The sequence below is a fragment of the Chelonoidis abingdonii genome, chromosome 9, assembly GCF_003597395.2.
Source record: "Chelonoidis abingdonii isolate Lonesome George chromosome 9, CheloAbing_2.0, whole genome shotgun sequence".
In the NCBI taxonomy this organism is placed as follows: Eukaryota; Metazoa; Chordata; order Testudines; family Testudinidae; genus Chelonoidis; species Chelonoidis abingdonii.
Window position 1 is genome coordinate 43,285,743 of NC_133777.1, and position 21,362 is coordinate 43,307,104.

The 21,362-nt window shown below is 54.9% G+C and overlaps 1 protein-coding gene across 4 annotated transcripts in view; it reads right to left on the reverse strand.

The window, feature by feature from the left end:
- AP3B2 (adaptor related protein complex 3 subunit beta 2) overlaps positions 1-21,362 on the reverse strand; it is a 70,333-nt gene that overhangs the window by 18,583 nt on the left and 30,388 nt on the right. For 3 of the 4 annotated variants that reach the window (XM_075069460.1, XM_075069461.1, XM_075069458.1), the window contains exons 2-15: positions 17,683-17,758; positions 16,272-16,346; positions 15,507-15,602; positions 12,627-12,787; positions 8,199-8,265; positions 7,514-7,696; positions 6,507-6,683; positions 4,875-4,972; positions 4,375-4,429; positions 3,946-4,017; positions 3,494-3,556; positions 1,986-2,118; positions 1,438-1,547; positions 307-483 (exon numbers count right to left, since the gene is read on the reverse strand). In XM_075069460.1, coding sequence (XP_074925561.1) covers positions 307-483; positions 1,438-1,547; positions 1,986-2,118; positions 3,494-3,556; positions 3,946-4,017; positions 4,375-4,429; positions 4,875-4,972; positions 6,507-6,683; positions 7,514-7,696; positions 8,199-8,265; positions 12,627-12,787; positions 15,507-15,602; positions 16,272-16,346; positions 17,683-17,758 — 1,543 coding nt within the window. Of the gene's footprint in view, positions 1-306; positions 484-1,437; positions 1,548-1,985; positions 2,119-3,493; positions 3,557-3,945; positions 4,018-4,374; positions 4,430-4,874; positions 4,973-6,506; positions 6,684-7,513; positions 7,697-8,198; positions 8,266-12,626; positions 12,788-15,506; positions 15,603-16,271; positions 16,347-17,682; positions 17,759-21,362 lie in introns of those variants that run through there. The other variant, XM_075069459.1, reaches the window with a different exon arrangement.

A 21,362-nucleotide genomic window follows, 5' to 3' on the forward strand; every position in this document is an offset into this window, starting at 1 on the left:
GCATATTCAGAGACAGCTGCATCCCATCCCAGAGTGCCCAGCACTGTCACCATGGGGACTGGCCAGCTAGGCGGCCCTGCACTGTGGGGTGGAGTCAGGCACAGCTGCAATGGTCGCAGTTTCCTGGCAGCCATCAGGGGAAGCCTGCGCAGGGGGCACAGGCTCAGCCACCCCTGCACTAATTGCTTATGCAATGCCTGCTTTGCACGGAGCCTGCCAGGGCAGAGCCAGACGCGTGGCGAGAGCAAGGTCTCGGAGCCGGTCTGGGACGCTGCAGATGCTGCTGCCCAGCCAGTAGGTGCTCACCTGCTTGGAGTTGGTCAGGTAGAGCTTGGCTGCCAGGTTGATAACCTGCAGCTTGACGATGTCCTCCTCGCCAGTGAAGGACTTGGACATCTTGCGCAGCACATCGGGTGCAATCTTGGGCACGTGCTCGCAGTACTCGCCAATCAGCCAGAGGATGCTGGCCCGGGCCATGGGCACCTGCAGACAGGTACATGGCAGCACCCCAGCTCTGCCAAAATCCCTCGCAGGGCAAGCTCCAGAGGGAGGGGCTGGGGCCAGGAGCGTCATCCAGAGCTGGAGCGAGTGCAGTTCAGTCCATGGGAGACCTGCCTACAGCCTGCAGACACTATGCTGCGGACTCCGTAGGTCAGGATTTGCTGGTCCTGTTCAATGCACCCGCTGCTCCCCAGTCCCACCAACCCAACCAGTTCCTTCTCCCAGTCAGGGCCCAGCTGCTGCATTACCAAGTACATCCCAGGATCCTTTGCACTGGGGCACCCAACACAGGGAATTCTGGGACCCAAGCACAGAGACCCTGGGGAGGGGGGAGAGGGCAAAGAGGTCTGGGAGGACAAGATGGCCCCACTCCATTCCAGGGATGTCCCCTGAGGTCACGTCCTAGGTGGGTGCCTGCCTGTGTCCATCTTGGGAACCACAGCACCAGGCCTGCACAGTGCTGCCCCTTCCAGGACACACACAGCTGGGAGCCTGGCAATGCCCACCCGCTGCAGCAGCCAAACCAGGGAGCAAGCGGGTCCTGCTGCAGCTGCACTGGCAGTTTGAAAAGCATGGCCGGTCCCTCTCGCTGGGCTGGTCCCTTCCAGCTGACTCCAGAAGGCCCCGTGGGGCAAGTGCTGGTAGAGAAGTCCCAGCCCTGGTGGCACAGGGAATTCAAACTCAGGGCTTTGCAGAAGCAGGGGACCAGACACTGAGTGCAGCACCCCTTGGAGTAGGGGCTCGGAAAGGGGAGAAAGGGGGCAACAGGCAGCAGCACTTCCACAGGAAGGGCAGCTCAGGACACCAAGGATCCCCTTGAACTAACCCCTACTCCTTCCTGTGGGCACAGCCCACTTCACACTTGCCCCCATACAGCTGGAGCCCCCAGCCCCTCTGGCAGTGGGAACAGCTGGGCCCCCCCAAGCCCAGACATACCTGGATGTTGTCGGTGAGCTTGGCCATGTGCTTGATGATCTCGCTGTGTTGAGAGGGCTGCATCTGCAGCAGCTTCTTAATGACGACCACGGACTCAGCCACCACTAGCTCTGGGGGCAACAGAGATCCCCAGCCACCAATGAGTGCAGAGATGTTTCTGTCCCCTGCACTGCCAGGACTCGGCCACAGCCAGCTCTGGGGTGAACAGTTCCTCTCCCCACCCTGCTGGGGCTGTACAGGATCTCAGTGCATGAGGGGCCTCAGCCAGGGGTGTGCTATCGAACGCTGTGATGCCGACAACACGCAGCTGTGGGAATTTGCTCAACCAGAAATTTAATTCCCAGAAGAACGTCCCAGCGCAGGGCACCCCTTCCACCAGCTCCTTCCAGCCCGTGGCCTCCTCAAACCCAGCCAGAGCTCGTTTCAGGCTGGTGGCCATCACTCATTGCTTGATCTTCCACTGTAAGCTCTGAAAAGCACTATCTCCCATAGACAGCCCCTGGACAGCTCCCCCTCGCCCCTCCCTGCCCCGGACCGCAGGCTCTCACCATCCCTGTTGGAGAGAAGCTGCACAAGGCCATTCAGGCAGGTGTCTCGGACCTTCCCGATGTTCGTGGCACAGCGCCCGATGGCCTGGATGGTGGCAGCTACAAAGTCCTTGTCCATGCTCCGGATGTAGGTCTGCAGGACAAGAAGAGGCATGGCAGCTTTCCTGGCATGCATTGGGAGTCAGGACATCATGCCTCAGCAGCCAGCCCTGTCTGAGAGCTGATCGCGTGGGCTCAGACTACATGCAAGGTGGCTCCCAGAGGCTGCACTAGCTCCGGGCTCCTAGCAGCTGCCGTAGCGAAAGTCACAAGGCTGTCTGTAAACCCCGGTTCTCCCCTAGTCCCCATGTCTGGGAACAGGCCCTGGTAGGGCTGGATGTTTCTCATTTCCCCCCGTTTTAGGGAAATCCATCCAGCAGATTTAGTCATTTACTTATACTCCAGTAGCACATAGAGGCCCCGATGAGGATCGGGCCCACTGTGTGGGCATGTACAGACACCTTAGTCCCTGCCCCAAGGAGTTTACATGAGACCGAATACACAAGATTTCCCCCACACTAATCGCAGAACAACCTGGCTGCTTCCCCCAGGGCTGCAGCTCCATGCCCACTCCCCAAACCCAGTGAGGAGCAGGGGGTGGGCCAAGGCCAGGGTAAAAACAAAAAGGGGCTTTGCTAATAAAGTTGGGTGGGTTGGGCCCCCAGAAACCTGCACCCAACACCTTGGTGTTTAACTATGAAACAGCCACCACCAAGCCCCACAAAGCCAGCCGGCTCCAGGACCATGTACAGCTGGCCACAAATTTTCCATCAAAACTGTCTCTACTTTCCATGGAAAATGCAGATTTTTTTCATTGAATAACCAAACAGCTGAAAACCAAAGTATTTGAATTCCACTAAGCTGTCATGGAGCCTCTTCGGAACTGTAACGCCACGCTCTACAGCCATCTCCCATGATGCATGCAGGAACTCCCACCATTGGGGTGCATCCTGGGAGATGTCGTCTTACCAGGGAGTCCAGCCCATGGAGGAGAATGGGAGCATGAAACAGCTGAACTACAACTCCCATGAGGCACCACGGCAGCATTCCCAAATTGAAATATTCCTTTTTCCATTTCTTTCCCCCACCCAAACTCCCATTTTCTTCCCAGCTCTGGCAGCGGGGATGGCTGCCAATGGCAGGTAGAGATGAGATTGTGAGAGTGAGTCTGCTGAACACCAGCTGTGAGCTCAGAAGAAGAAGAAGAGAGGAGAAGTCCCAGTCTGTCTTCTCTCTGGTGGGCACCAGTAAGGTCATTTGCCACAGCTGGTAGCTCCTCCCAGGCTGTGAATGGTTCTTCCCTTGATCATGGCTGGTGGGGGTGACAGAGGCAATTGAGGTGAGTGCACTCTGCACCCAAAGCCCCTCTCTTTTACCCCCATGCTGACAGCATCACCCCTGAAATGCTTCCAGCTCTGCCACATGCTTCCCCAACTCGGCTCCACCCACCAGCCCCCAGCCCTGAGTACCTGGAACTCTCGCAGGATGGTGGAGATATTGGTTTCATTAGCGAGGTTGGTGAGAACTTCCAGCTGGAGAGGAGGGAGAGAGAGCAACACAAGAGCATGTGTGTGAGAGAGAGATGGAAAGATTTACCTCCCCATGTGCCCAGAGACAGAGGTACCTCCAAGGATCCTGCCTTTGGGGAGAGTGAGAGGAGCCAGACTCTGGATGCAGCAGACTGTGCATGTCCGGGCTCGAGGAGAAGGTGTCACATGGCTGCATGGAGTTCCCCATGGGGTCCAGATGATCAGATGGTGTTTAGAAGGGAAGGCAGTGCCTACAAGCTCCCAGAGATGGTGGGGAAAGATCGCCTATGGCAGGGGAGTTGGGTAGCTTGGTGCCAAGGCTATGTCCAGGGACCGTGTAGGGGATGCCTCGCTATGAACATGCATCAGGTCATCCTGTGCATTTGACTCACCTTGAGGATCTTAATCTGGGTGGGATCTGTGGATCTGATGTAGAAGCTCTTCAGATATGGCTCGAACATCCCCTGCACAGACAAAGCAGCTTTAGCAGCAGCCCAGTTACCCTGCTGGATGCCAGCTGGGGGTCAGTCTGGGGAGAAGGCAATGGACCAAGTGCACGATGGGGGATTTATTTGCAGCATCTAGCACTGGCCCCTATTGGAGACAGGCTCCTGGCTCAGACAGGCTGCTGGGCTGTCCCCCATGGCAGGAGGTGGGGGACTGGTCTGATCTGACACCCCAGAGCCCTTGCACACAGCCCAGGAATGGGTCAGACCCAAGCCTCAGGCTTGGGGGAGCTCAGCCCCAAACCCCCCATGCTGCAGTCCCAGCCTCTAGAGAAAAGAAGGGCCATTTCTCAAATGCAAGGAACCAGGACTCACCCGCCGCTTAATGGACATCGTGGCCACGTTCTGCAGCACCACCCACTGCACCTCGCTGCCAGGAGAGAGATTCATCAGCTGGCCCCGTAGAAGCGAGGCAGCAAGGAAAATCCATGCAACAGGCTGCTCTTACACAATCCCTCCACTTGACCCAATCTGGGCCAAATTTACTCCCTCCCCACTGAAATAACAAGCCCCAGCATCAGATTCTGACCTGAGATGGTTCCATCTCAGAAACTTTCATAATCCTGAGATGGGGCCAATAGGACCCACTGGTCAGGCTGCCAGGGTGAGTCAGCAGAAGAGCTCTGCAGCTCTGTGCAGGGCCTGAGCCCTGACAGCCTGTGACACACAGACTTCAGCCTCTTTGGAAGAAGTCATGGAAGGAAGTTCAGGTGGTTGCTGGAGAGAAAGAAAGTGGGGTGTAGGGAGAGGGGGTGAGCAGAAGACAGGAGGAGGAAAGGGAGAAAAGAGGAGAAGAAGTTGTGGTGGTTGCAGACCTGTGGCTCCTCAGAAGACGCACCAGCGCCTTGGCAATGACCCCAACCTCGGCCTTGGGTGCCAGGTGGAAGTACAGCTGAGCTACGGCCATCACCACCTGTGGGGGTGGGGGAGGAGAGAGACAAGAGGTCATGGAAGGGCGCTGAGCAATAGGCCAGCCACTGCAGGCTGAGTGCTGCCTTTGCTGGGTCTAAAGCACTTGACTGCAGAGATGGGTGTCCTATTTTCTGTGTACTGCCCCTCCACGTGTCGAGTTTCTCTGGGGCAGCAGCCAGTGGGAGAGCGCCGCTCCCAGCAAGACCCCTGTCAATGATTTCCTGGGCAGAGTGTCCAGATCTCCAGCAGTGTCAGGGCAGGGGGCTTGCTGAGCTTGGGGCCTACGCATCCCCATTCAGATGCAGAGCGAGTCACCGGGCACACGCTTCTGCAGGACAGTGCATTGTCTCTCCTTCCTTGGGGAGCCCCCATGTGCCAGAAAACCCACCTGTCACTTCTCAGGCACAAAGAGAAGTGACATACCGACGGGACCGTGGACACAGGGCAGTGGAGGGACTCACTGCGGCATCGCAGCTCGGCTGGGGAATGTGGGGGGCTCACCACGGTGTTGCGGCTCTTGTGTGGGGAAGGGCGAGAGACTCACTGCTGCATTGTGGCTCAGGGGGGCAGGACGAAGCAGAGAGGCATGGAGCTCACCACAGGGTTGGGGCTTTGCAGTGGGGGGGGGGGCAGGGCAAGGTAGGGGCGCTGGGGGCTCACCGTGGTGTTGCAGCTCTGTCGAGGGGGCAGGACAAGGCGTGGGGGGGGGCATGGGCTCACTGCGACATTGTGGCTCAGAGGAGGGTGCAGGGCGAAGGGGCACGTAGCGTGGTGTTGCAGCTCTGTGGGGGGACAGTGAAGGGGAGACAGGGGACTTACCATGACATTGCAGTTCTGGGGAGGGCTCACTGCAGCATTGTGACTCTGCAGTGGAGGGGTGGGGGCAGGGCGAGGCGGGAGGGTGTGGGGCTCACCGCGGTGTTGTGGCTCCGTGGTGGCGAGGTGGGAGGGTGTGAGGCTCACCGCGGCATTGTGGTTCTATGGTGGGGGAGCAGGGCAAGGCGGGAGGGCGTAGGGCTCACCGCACCGTTGTGGCTCTGTGGTGGGGATGCAGGGCGAGGTGGGAGGGTGTGGGGCTCACCAGGGCGTTGTGGCTCTGTGGTGAGGGGCAGGGTGAGGGGGGGCATGTAGTTCACTGCAGGGTTCTGGCTCTGTGGTGGGGGCAGGGTGAGGGGGGCATGTACCTCACTGTGGGGTTCTAACTCTGTGGTGGGGGGGCAGGGTGAGGTGGGAGGGTGTGGGGCTCACTGTGCCATTGTGGCTCTGTGGTGGTGAGGGCAGGGTGAGTTGGGAGGGCGTGGGGCTCACCGGGGCGTTGTGGCTCTGTGGTGGGGGGCAGGGCGAGGGGGGGCATGTAGCTCACTGCAGGGTTCTGGCTCTGTAGGGGGGGCAGGGCGAGGTGGGAGGGTGTGGGGCTCACTGCGGTGTTGCGGCTCTGTGGTGTGGGGGCAGGGCAAGGGGGGGCATGTAGCTCACTGTGGGGTTCTGCCTCTGTGGTGGGGGTGCAGGGCAAGGCGCGGGATCACGTAACTCACCGCAGCATTGCGGCTCTGCAGCAGGGGCTTCGTGTTGCGCAGCAGCAGCCGATGGTCAGGGTCCATCACATAGGGCTTGCGCTTCACCAGAGAGGCTGCATCTGGCTTGTCATCCTTGGAGTCCTCCTCATCGGAGCCGTAGAAGGCTTTCTCTGGGTTCTCCTCCAGCAGAGACTCCTGCCAGGCACAGTGTGTGTGTGTGGAGGGATGCAGCACTAACTTCCCCTCAGCAGCCCCCTCAGCCAGGCAGAGCTCCAAGTCCAGTAAACCCACTCCAGAGACACTAACTAGAAGCTGATACAAGTCAGACTTTTCCTCTCAGGCCCCACTGGCAGCTGCTCGGACGGGCCTCCCCGACAACCCCAGAGCAGCAACAATACCTCGAGGGGTCCCTGCACTGGTGAGGACAAGGGGCGGGGGATGAGGGGCAGCCTGTGCGAGACCCAGGACAGCTTCACAGGGATCGTTTCTTGATTTAGAGGGGACACAGGTCCAGAGGGGAGCAGTGATTACCCAGGCTGACTTCCTACATAGCACAGGCTGGAGACCTACACCCGGGGATTCTGCAGAGCTCGTGGCTGAACTAGAATGGAGCTTTGGAAAAACACTGTCTCTGTGTACAGTATCCATGGGATGCAGGAGTCCCTCCCTAGCTCACATGCTCCAGAGTGTGCCTTGTTTCTAGTCCAAACTAAGGTGGGGATGCTGCGTTGCCACCACACGATAGCACCGTGTGGCGCACCACCAAGGAGTCACAGCTGTAGGGACCCATGGGCACCCTGAGCCAGATGCTGCCCAGTCACCTCAAACTGAGCATCGCTGCTTCAGGTCTCACGGCTCTGAGAGGGGCAGTGCAGCCACATGTGTCAGGACTGGGAGGCCTACTGCAAGAACAGAGCCAACATAGGACCCTAAGTCTGTCTCTTTCCTCTCTGCACTCTGTTCCGATATGAACTCCCCTCCCTGCCTCACTGGGGTCACGCATCCCCTGCCCTAGTCTGACTCACGTTCTGGTTGGGGCTGAGGAACTGGGTGCGTGCGTAACGGGTCAGCATATTGATGATCACCACCTGGCCCCACTCCTCCACGTCAATCAGCAGGTTGCACAGTTTCCGGTAGTTCTTGTGGATCAGGTCAATGCGCTCGGGGCAAACCTCCTCAAAGGCCATCACCACGCTGCCTGCCACCAGCTGGAACAGAGGGGAGAGAGACAGAGGGGAGAGAGCAGTACGGCAGTGAGCAAGGCGGGAGGAAGAGCGACGTTATCTGCACTGGGAGGCGCTACTCACACTTCCCACCGGCTGGCGCTGTTTCTGGGTCTTTCCCCAGGCAGCTCTGGGGAGGGATCCTTCTCAGTCCTGACATGGGGGGACAGCCCCAGGGCAGGGTTTCTATCAGAACTCTGCTCTGAAGGCCCTGCCGATAGGGCACATGGGTAGGAGACTGGAATCAGCCAACAGGAAAGCAGGGTCAGTGATGGTTATAGTTTAATAGCACCACCCATCCAAGGGTGGCAGGATGCTGTCCCTTTAAGAATCCAGTTCCCAGGTTATCTTCCTGGGAGCCCTGGAGTTGTACATTTGATGGGCCTTTGCCTGAAATTTGGGAAGGGGATCATTTAATAATACAGTGCCCTGCTGCCCCCACACCACAGGGTTAATGTGGCTCCCCCGGGATACTACCCCCACTCACCGTGGTCTTATCCGCCAGCAACTTCTCAATCACTTCGATCAGTTGGTCCTTCTGATCCGAATCCAAGCTGCAAGGGACAGTCAGCAGTGGGTGATGCTACCAGCAGGGAGAGGGAAGAGGTACTGGGACAGCCCTATCCCCCGCCCCCCTGAGTGAAAGGAGAGACAAATGAAGCAGGCAGGATTGTGGTGTGTTGGAAGAGAATGAGGCAGGATCTGCTATGCTGTACCTCATAGATCTTTGCAACTCTGCAACAGCACAATGAGGCCCCAGATCCCCCTGCTCCTAGCCTATGAGCTAAGGAGAATCTCCATCGGTTGTTAGCAGTATTGGGCCAATGATCCATAGCTGAGCAGTCCCAATTCCATGCCCTCTCACAGAAGGAGTAAATGGATAGATTTTGAGTTTCCCTGCAGAGCAAACAGTCGGATCTCAATTAGAGAGGGGTCCTTATGAAGCATTTGACTGCTGGTCTCATTTCTCCCTCCTCTAGGTGTCAGCTGAAAACATCCACTCCATGTGCAGCAGCAATCAAAAAAGCAAACAGAATGTTGGTAATCAGTAAGAAAGGAATAGATAAGAAGACAGAAAATACCATATTGCCTATATATAAATCCATGGTACGCCCACATCTTGAATACTGTGTGCAGATGTGGTGGCCCCATCTCAAAAAAGATATATCGGAACTGGAAAAGGTTGAGAAAAGGGCAATGGAACAGCTTCTGTATGAGGAGAGATTAATAAGACTGGGAATTTTCAGCTTGGAAAAGAGATGACTAATGGGGGATACGATAGAGATCTATAAAATCATGACTGGTGTGGAAGAAGTAAATAAGAAAGTGTTATTTACCCCTTCTCATAACATAAGAACTAAGAGTTACCAAATGAATTTAATAGGCAGCAGGATGTTGTGAATGCCAAGACACTAACAGGATTCCAAAAAGACCTAGATAAATGAATGGAGGATATGTCCATCAGTGGCTATTAGCCAGGATGGGCAGGGATGGTGTCTTTAGCCTCTGTTCGCCAGAAGCCGGGAATGGGCAACAGGGGATGGATCACTTGATGATTATCCGTTCTGTTCATTCCCTCTGGGCAGAGGTGAAAGTAAGCCAGTCTGGTCTGCTCCGGTGTACCGGCTTCCCCAGACCAGTGATTTAAAGGGCCTGGGGCTCCCGGCAAGTCCAGAGCCCTGCTGCTGGAGCCCCTGGGTAGCAGATGCGGCCAGGAGCCCTGGGGCCTGGGTGGCAATTTAAAGGACCAGGGGCACCACTGTGACAGCGACATCTGGGAGTCCCTGGCCTTTTAAATCATCGCCGAAGCCCTGCTGCCTCTACCCCAGGGCTCTGGTAGAGGGACTCGGGTGGCGATTTAAAGGGCCTGGGGCTCTGGCAGCCACTACTGTCCTGGCCCTTTAAATTGCAGCCAGATTTAAAGGCCCCACCCCTTCCAATTGAGGCCACACCCTTGCAGTTGAGGCCCCACCCCCAGCTCAGCATTCCGGTGTACTGGTAAGTCCTTTAAGTTACTTTCACCACTGCCTCTGGGGCACCTGGCATTGGCCACTGTTGGAAGATAGGATACTGGACCTTTGGTCTGACCCAGTATGGCCGTTCTTATGTTCTTAGCTAATGCGGCTCGGTTCCTTCTAACAATAACTAAAGGTTAAATATTTAACACGGAAGATGCAGGCACATAATCACTCAGTGGTAGTCACACCGGGTTCAGTGAACTGTATGGTCATTCTGGGTCAAGTCCAAGGTAGGTTGTGCTTTATTGTCCTAGCCTCCTGCTTTATACCTTCCATTCCTCTGACCCACATGCACCTTCTTGCCTGGAGTTCAGGAGAGCGCCAGACACTCTGTCACCTTTCTGCAGCAGCCTATCCTATTGTACGGTGTCCCACCCACCTTTGGTTCATTACGGCCTGTATTGATCCATGCTGCAAGGCCACACATGCTTTCTGGGTCCATTCATTCTATGGACTTTGAAGGACTCAGTAGCCTGTGGCAGGCCGGAGTGCTGGGCTTTGACAAGAAACTGTCCAGTAAACAAAATCCAACAGCTAAATTCTGGGCTGTTACACCATGAATAAGGAGGCAAGCACACCCAGAATTCAGCCCAAGGATTCCCGGTCTATATCACACGCATTGTCTCAGTGGCTAAAACAAACACAATTAAAAAAAAAATCAAATAGACTTTTCACTCTTATTCCGCCCATTTATTTGCTTCCACCGTTTTACTCTCCACTGGAGCAACGAAAACAGACCGTAGCTAGTTTCTTACTAGTTTCATCCCCCCTCACCAGGTTTGCATACGCCAGCACAAGCCTGCAAAGTTTCTAGATCCATGGATTGGAAGGCCAGACTGCATTAGGATCAGCTTGGCCAAGCTCCTGCATCACAGGAGCCAGAGAATCTCACCCTGCACGGAGCCCAGAGTCTGTGGTTGAATCAGAATGTATCTTTAGGGTTTAGATCCAAGCCAAAAACCAAGAAATAGCACAAACCTGATCGCCTTGAAATTTTTTTTTTTTTTTTTAAGAAATCCAGCCAAACATTCCTATTAAATAGGAGGTTTTGTAAAACTTTAAACAAAATCCCCACATGCTCAAAGCCCTACATCTTGGCCCTCAGTGGCCCCACAGTGGCTCTTTCAGACGTTTTCCATGCCAGCCATGTAGCTGTAGGATCCAGATGGCTTGTCAGTTACTGTAGCTGCATTATCTGGGCCGTCAGTGCTTGACCTGACAAACAGAAGTGTTTGGCTGCTGGTCTCGCTTCCAGTTACTGTTCATTTCCTTGAGAAATGTCTCACCTACAGCCCCTCCTGGTGCCTGCAGTTCCTGCCCACAGTGCTAGGGGGAACATTTCGTGAGGGATTTTTTGGGGCGGAGGGAGCTCAGTGGGATGCCTTGCTGCATCACTCTGTATGGCATTGAGCACCAGGGGAGAGGAGCTCCTGGTCTCACATATTTGTGTCCCCAAAGAGAGAACAGGGGATCTGACCCCCCAAAGAATAAGCAATTGAATCAGCTGGTTGTATACCAAGTTCTTGTGTATTAATATATGTCAAGGAGGGTCTTTTCTGAATGCTGGTAATGCTCTGCCCTGGATGGTCAGTAGGAGATCTCTACTCAGGCTCTGGCTATGAATGTAGGCAGGGTTGTATGTGTAGAACACTGTACTTGTAACTGGGGTGCCACCGCAGCACCTCCTCACAGCAGAGTAGAGACACAATAGGGCAGGGAGGTGTGCCTCCTACGCTGGCTGTTCCCACAAAACTAACTCCACACCAGCCCTGAGGATGAGTTCTGGGTGGCTCGAAAGCTTGTCCCTCTCCCCAGCAGCAGCTGATCCAGGAACAGATGTTGCCTCACCCACCGTGTCTCCACGCACCTAGCATCCTACGGCCGAGGGAAAGACAACAGCTTTACAGTTTTAAAGTTAATAGAAAGCCATTTAAACTGAGAAGAAAACCCTAGTCTTGGAACACTAAGGCAGGAGGGAGTTTCCCCTCTCTATGTAACCATGACTGACCATAGTCTGAGAGAAAGAAAACCCCGTTAGAAGGGAAGGGGGTTGAAGTGAAGGGCCAGCATCTAAGCAGGGTCCTGTCCATGAAACACGGGATCCCCTCTACGACAGGGGGCATGCAGGGAGACTGTTCAGAGGCAATAGGTAGTGGTATTAGAGAAGGGAAGTTAGTTCCTAGAGAAGTGTACAGCCAGGGCCGTGCCTTTATGTTTATTTTGTGTGTAACTCGGCTGTTTGCTTCCCTGATTATTCCATCTTTGAATCTATGATTTTTCTATTAAACAAACTTCTTGTTGATCTATGCCCTACGCAGGTCTCCAGTGGGCACCCTGCGTGTGGCAAAGTGAGCTGATAACCAGGGGCAGGTTTCACGCCTGCAGGGGTGCTGAGCCAGAGGGGAAAGTCCTGGTGTCTGGCAATTAAGAACTCAGGCAGATGGATCTGGAGGGAGTTGGGACCGGAAGGGCTTGTTGGGGTCATCCTGCCAGGAGTAAGTAGGCTGATGGAAGCCAGGGTGAGACCTTTTGCTGGCAGGCTGGCTACTGGGCTCAGAGCTCTGAGCTATAGCAGCCTGGCATTAAGGCATCCAAAGTCACAAAGCAGGTGGTGACAGAACCCCATACTGGTCTGGGTGATCCCCAAAACGTCACACTCCTCCATGCACAAAAGCAGAGGGCTCCAGAATTCTGATTCCGTGCAATCTGACCAAGTCACAAGAGGCCCCAGGGCACCATCACCCTGTGCCCCGTGCCTTCCTCCATGAAAAGTGAGTTGCAGGGATTTGGTAGTGGGAGTCCCCCCTGTGCACCAGTGTAAATGATGGCCCAAAGCAAAGTGAGCCCAGCATGTATTTCAGGAGGGGGGCGGGGACGCAGCCCATTGTCCCAGTTACCTGTACAGCTTGGGGATGGCATGAGCAGCCGTCTTGCGCACGTATGGAGACATGTCTGACGCCGCCTCCTTGATGGCCAGCATCATGATGGGCACTATGATGGGCACCCGGATGCTGGAGAGAACCCGCAGGGCACTGGCCCGGATCAGCTGGTTGGGATCCTGCAGTAGGGGGGACATGGAGGCAGCTCCAGGAAGGCTTTGCAGCGGAGAGCCCTTCCTGACTCAGTTGGGGCAGGGTGAGGGTCTTGCAGCATCTGGGGGTGCCAGAGGGAAGCAGAGAGGTTCGCCTGGCACTGCACTGCACACTTGGAAATTGATTCCCTGCGAGGCGAGGCTCTCGCTCATTAACACAGATCTGCAATCCCTCTGGCCAGTGCCCCCTTCAGATCCCAGGCCTGGCTCCCGCGGAGGGGATTTAGTTGGAGTTGTGGGTGCTCAGTACCTCCAGGAACCAGACCCCCAGGATTATGGTGGCCCCACGGGGTGGGGAGAAATGAATGGCCAGGTGTCCCTGCTGCAGTCTGAGCAGTGGGGGCACAAGGGCTCCAGAGCAGAGCTGCTAGGGACACAAACACGGTATCGGCTCTTTCGACCTCACCCCTTTCTCTAACCCCTGCCCAATCCCACAGGAGCCCCAGGTCTCCCGGTGCCAGAAGCTGGGCCTTCCCCATAGCTTCTCAGAGGCAGGGGTCCCAGGAGGATCCCCTACCCACAGAGGGCTTTATACCAGGACCCTTGGGGGAAGGTGTGAGCAGCTGGGAGGGGGAGGAGGGAGCGCACTTCCCCCTATGCAACCCACTGCTTTGACTCTGCCTCAGCCTGCCCCCCTCCAGATCACAGCCTCACATCTGACTCAGAGCCCAATAACCCCATATGCTGAGCTCTGCCAAGTGCTTGGAAAGGCCTGGCTGGGGTGCAGCGGTCTCTCTGCCAGGGGCCCCTTTGAGTTCTTCTACCCACTAGTGTCCAGGATAGCACTGGACCCCTGGATCCACAGGGCAAAAGCACAGACCATCCACAGCAGGGCCAGCGCTGGCACCCACCATCAGCTCTCAGGGACTGGACTTGTAAGGGCCTGTGCCAGCTGACTCGGGCTTGGGCTAAGGGGCTATTTATGGGGTGTAGGTGTTCGGGCTCTGAGACCATCCCACCTTGCACAGTCCTTGAGCCTGGGCTCCAGTCTGAGCTTGAGGCAACTGGCACAGTCCAGCAGCAGGTTTTGACTGCACTGTAGACACACCCTGAAAGGCCCCCAGCCCTCCACCATGGGGCCATCCGGTTCCAGCCTCCCCTTGTGCCTATCACTTCATTCTGACCCATCTGTACCTCCAAGAGGAAGCGGAGATGTGGACAGGTTCTGTGGGGGCAGTGCTCTCTCCTCCACCACAGCAGTACCCCTGGAAGTTGGGCACCAAAGGGGTACCTGGTATCAGGGCCACCCGGGGGGGGGGGGGGCAAGTGGGGCAATCTGCCCCAGGCCCCACAGGGGCCCCACGAGCCGCTCCAGGGTTTCGGCAGCGGACTCTTCAGTGCAGTGGAAGATTCAGAGCGAGTGAAGGACCCACCGCTGAAGTGCTGCCAAAGCCTCGGAGCGCCACCCAGTGAGTACAAGCACCGCAAGCGGAAGAAAAAAAAAAGCCGCGATCGGCGGCACTTAGGCTGCTCTACTGCCACCGCTTCAGTCTTCGGCGGCAGGTCCTTCCCTCCAAGAGGGACCCGCCGCTGAATTGCCACTGAAGACCTGGCCCTGCCCCAGGCCCCCTGAATCCTCTAAGCAGACCTGCCAGGTATGAAGGGGAGAAAGGCAAGGAATTGCACCAGAACCCAGCACAGCCAGCCACCCCCTGGGGCCAACCTTGGCAAAGCACGTAGGGATTAGGCACTGCCTGGGCTCACTATGTGGTGCTGCAGTGACATGCAGAGCCTGTGCCAGGCTGTGCCAAGGGTGAAGGGGCAGCAGGTTGTACTGGGGTGGCACTGATGGAAACACATGGGTGTGGGATGGGTGGGTGCCTACTAGGGAGGATCCTCACAGACAGCACCCCAGTATGTCCCTTGTTCTCTGTCAGTCCAACTGGGAGAGGTTGGAGTGCAGCTCTCACATCAGGAGTTGTGGTCCATTGTTGGCAGGCGGGGGTCAGGGTACCCAGGGGTCAGCAGGTTGAGCTGACAGCCCATAGGCCTGTATGTGTGGAGTGCATGGATGAGTCCAGACTGCAGCACCATGGGCCATTAACAGGGCGGGGGGCGCTCATTAGGGACAGTGTGGAGCTGCTTCCTGGGGCACTGGGTAACCCCAAATGTCAGGGCTGCAGCCGCTGCTGCTTAGTTAGGGCATTGCTAACTTTCCAGCAGAGGCCTCATTTGGCCTCCCAGCCTGCTCCCTTCTTCACTTCCCTGCTGCCTGCTGGTCTTCCTGGGGGTGCTGTGCCGAGGAGATTCCAGAGGGTGACTCTCAGGTCAGCTGGACGATAGGAGCCAGAGAAGTGTGTCCGAGTCTCACTCCGGGGAGGGCCCCCAATACTAGGGAGGCTTATAGCTATAGGGCCACAGCAGGATGTCCAATGTTTCTTGATCGCCTTCAGTCTGGGCATGGGTGCGTGGGGATGCAGGTGTGGGGGGTGCAGGCGTACAAAAGCCCCTCCATGCAGAGGGCCTGCCCCACGGCCACAGAGTTTCCCTGCCCCTGGCTTTGTAACCTAAGCCCAAGCAAGACCACCCCGATCCCAGCAGTGAGCACTAGCAGAGCCATCTACTGCCATTGCTGAAAAACAGGTGGGACAGTCCTCTCCCACCTCGGTTTGGGGCAACACCATCCTCCAGCCCACCGTCAGCCCCTGAGGTGCCCACACTCCAGTCCCCCCCTGCGACCTCTGACCTTTAGTCCTCGCTGGAAGGTGGAGATGGAGAGCAGGGCCAGGTCCTGCTGTTCTTCTGCGTAGCGGACCAGGTAGACATACACCAGCTTCTTCACCTACCAGACACGCGGGCAGAGACCGAACCCTGTCACCCAGGCTCAAAATCCCGCCCCACCCCATCTGCTTCCCACCCTCATTGCTTCCTCCACTGCCACGCAGGGCTGCCATCTGTGCCCGTGAAGAGGGGTTACTGCCCCCACATCTAGAAGCTCAGGGTATCGGGTGTGGGATAGAGGCAGGAGGGCGTGAGCTTAGAGGAGTGGGGTACGAGGGATGTCACAGGGAAGTTCTGCTAAGCAAGCTGAGTATCACAACAGCTGCTTCTTCCAGAATCCTCTTTGCTGCGGTGGGGTCTGGGCCGGATTCTGACTCCTCCTGCAATCCTGGGCTGGGATGCCGTCCCACATCCATCTCTCACCACGTGGCCACCCTGCTGCCCAGTCTCGGGGTGCAACAACCCTATAGCCCTCCAGCCAACCCCACCTAGCCATCGCTGCCGCAGAGGGCAGCAGGATTCCACTGTGTGTTACGGGGGCCTCTCAAAGCCAGCTTGCCACTTAGCACAGGGAGCGAGTGCTCCCATATGGGAGCAGTTTCCTGCCTTGGCATATGTGGGCAGATAAGACCCATGAAAGCTGCAAGCAACCACCTGGCAGGTACCGCCCCTCCCAAATGCTGCCCTCTGCTGGCTCGCAAGTTGCTGTGACCCCGAAGGAGATGCTCACCTCAATATTCTTGCAAGCCACGTTTTTGACGACAGCTGGGAAGAGGTCGGACGCATTCTTCCCCCTGGCGATCATCTGGGGATGTGAGAGAGGAGACTGTGACCTGATAACACATCTGCAAGTGTCCCAGCCCGCGCACAGCACCAAGCTGTCGGAGTGCCACACACATACAGGAGCACTATGGGGAGAACCCAGGAGCTGTGGGGCCAGACATATGGGCCCCCACCACCTAGGCTAGAAAGCAGAACCCCGAGAGAGAGAGTGTGTGTGTGTGTGCGTGTGTGTGCGTGTGTGTGTGTGCACGCGTGCATGCTCACAGCCCCCTGTAGGACTCCCACCACTACAGGGCATAAAAGCCCAGACACCTGATCCGCTCCGAGCCCCTTTAGCAGACAGCAATGGGGCACAGCCAACAGGCTAAAGCCAGAGGAGGGGGCTGGTGCCCAGCTCTAGAAAGTTGGAGGGGTGGGGGGTGGTTACTAATGTGATGGGAGGGATAACAGAGCAGCACAGTCTGGGGAAACAAGCCCAGGGCTGGAAGCCAGTTAGGACCAAAGTTCTATTCCTAGCTCTGAGATCGGCTCATTGCATGATCTCAGGGAGGTTTTTTCTCTCTGTGCCTCAGTCTCCCCATCTGAGTACGGGGATGATGATTCATTCGTGGTGAGGGTTTAAGGCCAGAAAGGACCACCAGATCCTCCAGTCTGCTCTCCTGCGTCTCACACGTACACCACCCCACACCCACACACTAAACCCACCCTCTGAAATTAGACCAAGGGATCACAGTCCATAGGTGCCTAGATAGTATGTGCCACAGGCAGAAAACAGGAGTGACAAGGGGCACCAGTGCCTGCGGCCCCCTCAATGGCAGGGAAATGGTTAATCAGATACTTCCAGGTAATCCTGGCAAGCGACCCACACCCACATGCTGCAGAGGAAGGTGAAACCCTTGAGGTCCCTGCCAATCGGATCTGGGGGGAAATTCCTTCCTGATCCCCCCATATGGTGATCAGTGAGACCCTGAGCATATGAGAAGAGCCAAGTAGCTGAGAGAGACAGTGCTTGTGCCACCTCAGAGCCTGGCCCACCCCACGTAGTGTCCCCTCTGCAGCTTGGCCATCCCTCAAGTTTCAGAGGAAGGAGACCAAAAAAACCTCCGAAACACAGAATACAATGTGTTGGGGAGAGACCCTTTCTGACCTCTGCAGGTGGCTGTGTGAAGCCCTGAAACATGAGCTTTGGGAACAAATGACAGTGGGAGGGAAACTCCATAGAGGGGAAACTGAGGCAAAGTGGGGCAGCAACTGGCTCAGGTCGCACAGTGACGCTATCACTGCTGGGGCTGGGATTCAGGAGCTCCTGGCACTCAGGCCATGTCTCACCCCCACCCCGCCCTGCAGGAGACACTCACAGCCACGATCCTTTTCATGGCCTCCAGCTTCAGTGAGTCCTTGTTACTGTCCAGCATCTCCTTCAGGTCATCATGTCTGCAAGTCACAGGGACCTTTGTCAGCAGCCGAGCGGACACAGATGCAACAAGTGTTGGCAGCTGTCAGCCATGCACAGACAGAGCGTACGCCACATACACCAGCCCACAAGTGAGCATGAACACAGCCACCACCCCACTCCCAGCCTAGTCCATGGTGAGGGGACCAGCTGATGAGGCTGACCGCTCAAAGGCTCCCCCCACAGGCACCACTGAGCAGAGATCCAGTAACCACAGCCATGGCCGTGTGCTACTAAGGCCGAATCGCTGCCCTACAAGGGAGTTCAGGCCACATGCTCTCTGGGGGACCCTGGAGAAGCAGGAACCCCTCCCCCCAATGCTGCAGCTGAAGCAGATACCCCTGTGCCTGACCCCTTCCAATGGAGGAGCTTGTAGCGCTTGACAATTTATTTTTACTCTCCCGAGTCCCCAGGGTGGGGATTACATCACCCACCTTTCACAGACAGGGGAACGGGCTAGAGAGGGCAGTGACACACCCAAGGCCAGAGCCGGCAATAGAAGCCAGGACTCCTGGGTTCTAGCACACTGCCAGGAGAAAGCGGTCTCTTTTTGCAGATGCGTGTGATGCTGCCCCACAGGATTCCAAGTGGGACTGTGATCACTGTGCAAAGTCAGTCTGTTAATGACCCCCTGAGAAATCCCCATCACCAGAGGTGTAGCCTTCCCTAGTGCCCCAATCCTGGGTGCATGTATGTGTCTGATAATTCTCACATATAGACTAACAAAATTTGATGGTGAAGAGCCAACACAGTTTTTGTAAAGGGAAATTCTGTCTCACCAATCTCTTAGAGCTTTTTGGAGGGGGTCAACAAATATGTGGACAAGGGGGATCCAGGGGATATAGTGTCCTTGGACTTTCAGAAAGCTTTTGAGGCTCTTAAGCAAAATAAGCTGTCATGGGATAAGAGGGAAGGTCCTCTCATGGACCAGTAACTAGTTAAAAGACAGGAAACAGAGGCTAGGAATAAATGGTCAGTTTTCAGAAAGGAGAGAGGTAAATAGTGATGTCCCCCAGGGATTTGTACTGGGACCAGTGCTGCTCAGCATATTCATAAATGATCTGGAAAATGGGGCAAACAGTGAGGTGGCAAAGTCTGGAGATGCTACAAAATTACTCAAGATAGTTAAGCCCAAAGCTGACTGTGAAGAGTTACAAAGGGATCGCACAAAACTGGGTGACCGGGCAACAAAATATCAGATGAAATTCAATGTTGATAAATGCAAAGCAATGCACATTGGAAAACGTAATCCCACATAGATGTACAAAATGATGGGGTCTAAATTCGCTGTTACCACTCAAGAAGGATCTCGGAGTCATTGTGGATAGTTCTCTGAAAACATCTGCTCAATGTGCAGTGGCAGTCAAAAAAGTGAACAGAGTGTTAGAAACCGTTAGGAAAGGGATAGATGATAAAACAGAAAATATCACAATGCCACTACATAAATCCATGCTATGCCCCCACCTTGAATACTGTGTGCAGTTCTGGTGGCCCCATCTCATAAAGGATATATTGGAATTGGAAAAGGTTCAGAAAAGGGCAACAGAAATGACTAGGTGTCTGGATCAGCTCCCATACGAGGAGATATTAGAAAGACTGGAACTGTTCAGTTTAGAAAAGAGATGACTAAGAGGGGATACAATAGAGGTCTACAAAAATCATGAATGGTTGGAGAAAGTGAATAAGGAAAGGTTATTTTCCCCTTCACATAACACAAGAACCAGGGGACACAGAGATGAAATTAATAGGCAGCAGGTTTAAAACAAACAGAAGGAAGTATTTCTTCATACAACTCACAATCAGCCTGTGGAGGTCATTGCTAGGGTATGTTGTGAAGGCTAAAACTACAACCAGGTTCAAAAAAGAATTAGATAAATTCATGGGGGGATACATCCATCAACGGATATTAGACGAAATCTCTGACTGCCAGTTGCTGGGACTGGACGACAAGGGATGGATCACTTGATGATTGCTCTGTTCTGCTCATTCTCTCTGGAGTACCTGGCCGCTGTCAGAAGACAGGATACTGGGCTGGATGGACCATTGTCCATCCCAGTATGACCATTTTTATGTTCTTACGCGCACAGCCACAGAAACCAGACCATGCCCTGCTTGTAGACTGACAGGCCATACCCTCTGCCCCCTGGCCCACAGCATGGACTATACATGCCAAAGATCTGACATGCTGCCACCTTCCAAAGCTTTGTGGGTCTCTGGCCCATCAACTGACTGAGTGACAGTGGAATAGCATAGCAAGGAGGTCTAACAACAGGTAAACTGGAAAGTGTTCCTGTCCAGGGAGGGGGTTTGGCAGGCCCCCCAGAGCCAGATGCTTTGATGAAACCTCTAGGTTCTGGGTGGCTCATTTCTGGTACATCCCAGCAGCAGCTGGTGGACATCTGAAACACCCCATATCTGACACAAGGTCCGGGCCCCCCAGTGATAGCTGGGGATGTGATCCACTGCCAGACAGCGAAGGCTCAGCAGGGGAAGATGCTGGGGATGCCTGCTGGCTGGTTCCCCTGATCCTAGGTGCCAAAGAGCCATTCGCTGGCTGTCAGCTCTCACAGTTTGATTGCGAGTCTCAGACTATTTGGTATTTGAGTCAAAGCCCTAGTGCCCGATTCCTGTGAGTACGGGACAACCTTGGCTTTCGTTCAGGGAAAGGGTTTCGTTCCTAGCTATCAAGGTTCTGCCCCCACTCTGAGCTTTAGGGTACAGATGTGGGGACCTGCATGGACACTTCTAAGCTTAATTACTAGCCTAGATCTGGTAACACTGCCACCATCCAGAAATTTCAGTGTCTGGAACACTTCCTGTCCCCCCTTTCCCCTCCCTGGCAGCCTGAGAGGCTTTTAACCACCAAGGTTCCTGGTGAAACCACCGATCCAAACCCTTGGATCTTAACACAAGGAGAATTTATCCCTCCCGCTTTCTCCTCTACCAATCCCTGTCGAGTCCGGATCCAATCCCCGTTGGATCTTAAACAAGGGAAAAATCACCAGGTTTACTTAAAAAGAAAGTTTTAATTAAAGAAAAGAAAAAAAAAAAAAAAAAAAAAAAAAAACAAAAAAAAAAAAAAAAAAAATAAAAATCTAAAACATCATCTCTGTAAATCAGGATGGAAAATACTTACAAGGGTAATCAGATTCATAATAGCCCAGAGGAATCCACTCTACAGCCTTAGGTTCAACCCAGTTACAGCAACCGAGAGGTAAAATCCCTCTCAAGAAAAAAGAGAACATTTACAAAGTTGAGAAAACAAAGCAAATAAGTCTACATCACGCCTTGCCTGGCTGTTACTTACATTACGTTTGAACAGCTATGAGAGACTGATTCAGAAAGATTTGAGAGCCTGGATTGACGTCTGGTCCCTCTTTAGTCCGCAAGAGCGAACCCCCCCAAAAGACCACAACAACAAAGACTTCCCTAATCACCAGACATCTGAAAGTATCTTCGTGCCCCTTAACTTGGTCCTCTGGTCAGGTGTCAGCCAGGTTTTACGCTGAGCTTCTTAAACTTTTAATACAGGTAAAAGAATCATGTACCCGCAAAGCTAGGGGCCGTCTGTTTTATGACACGCAC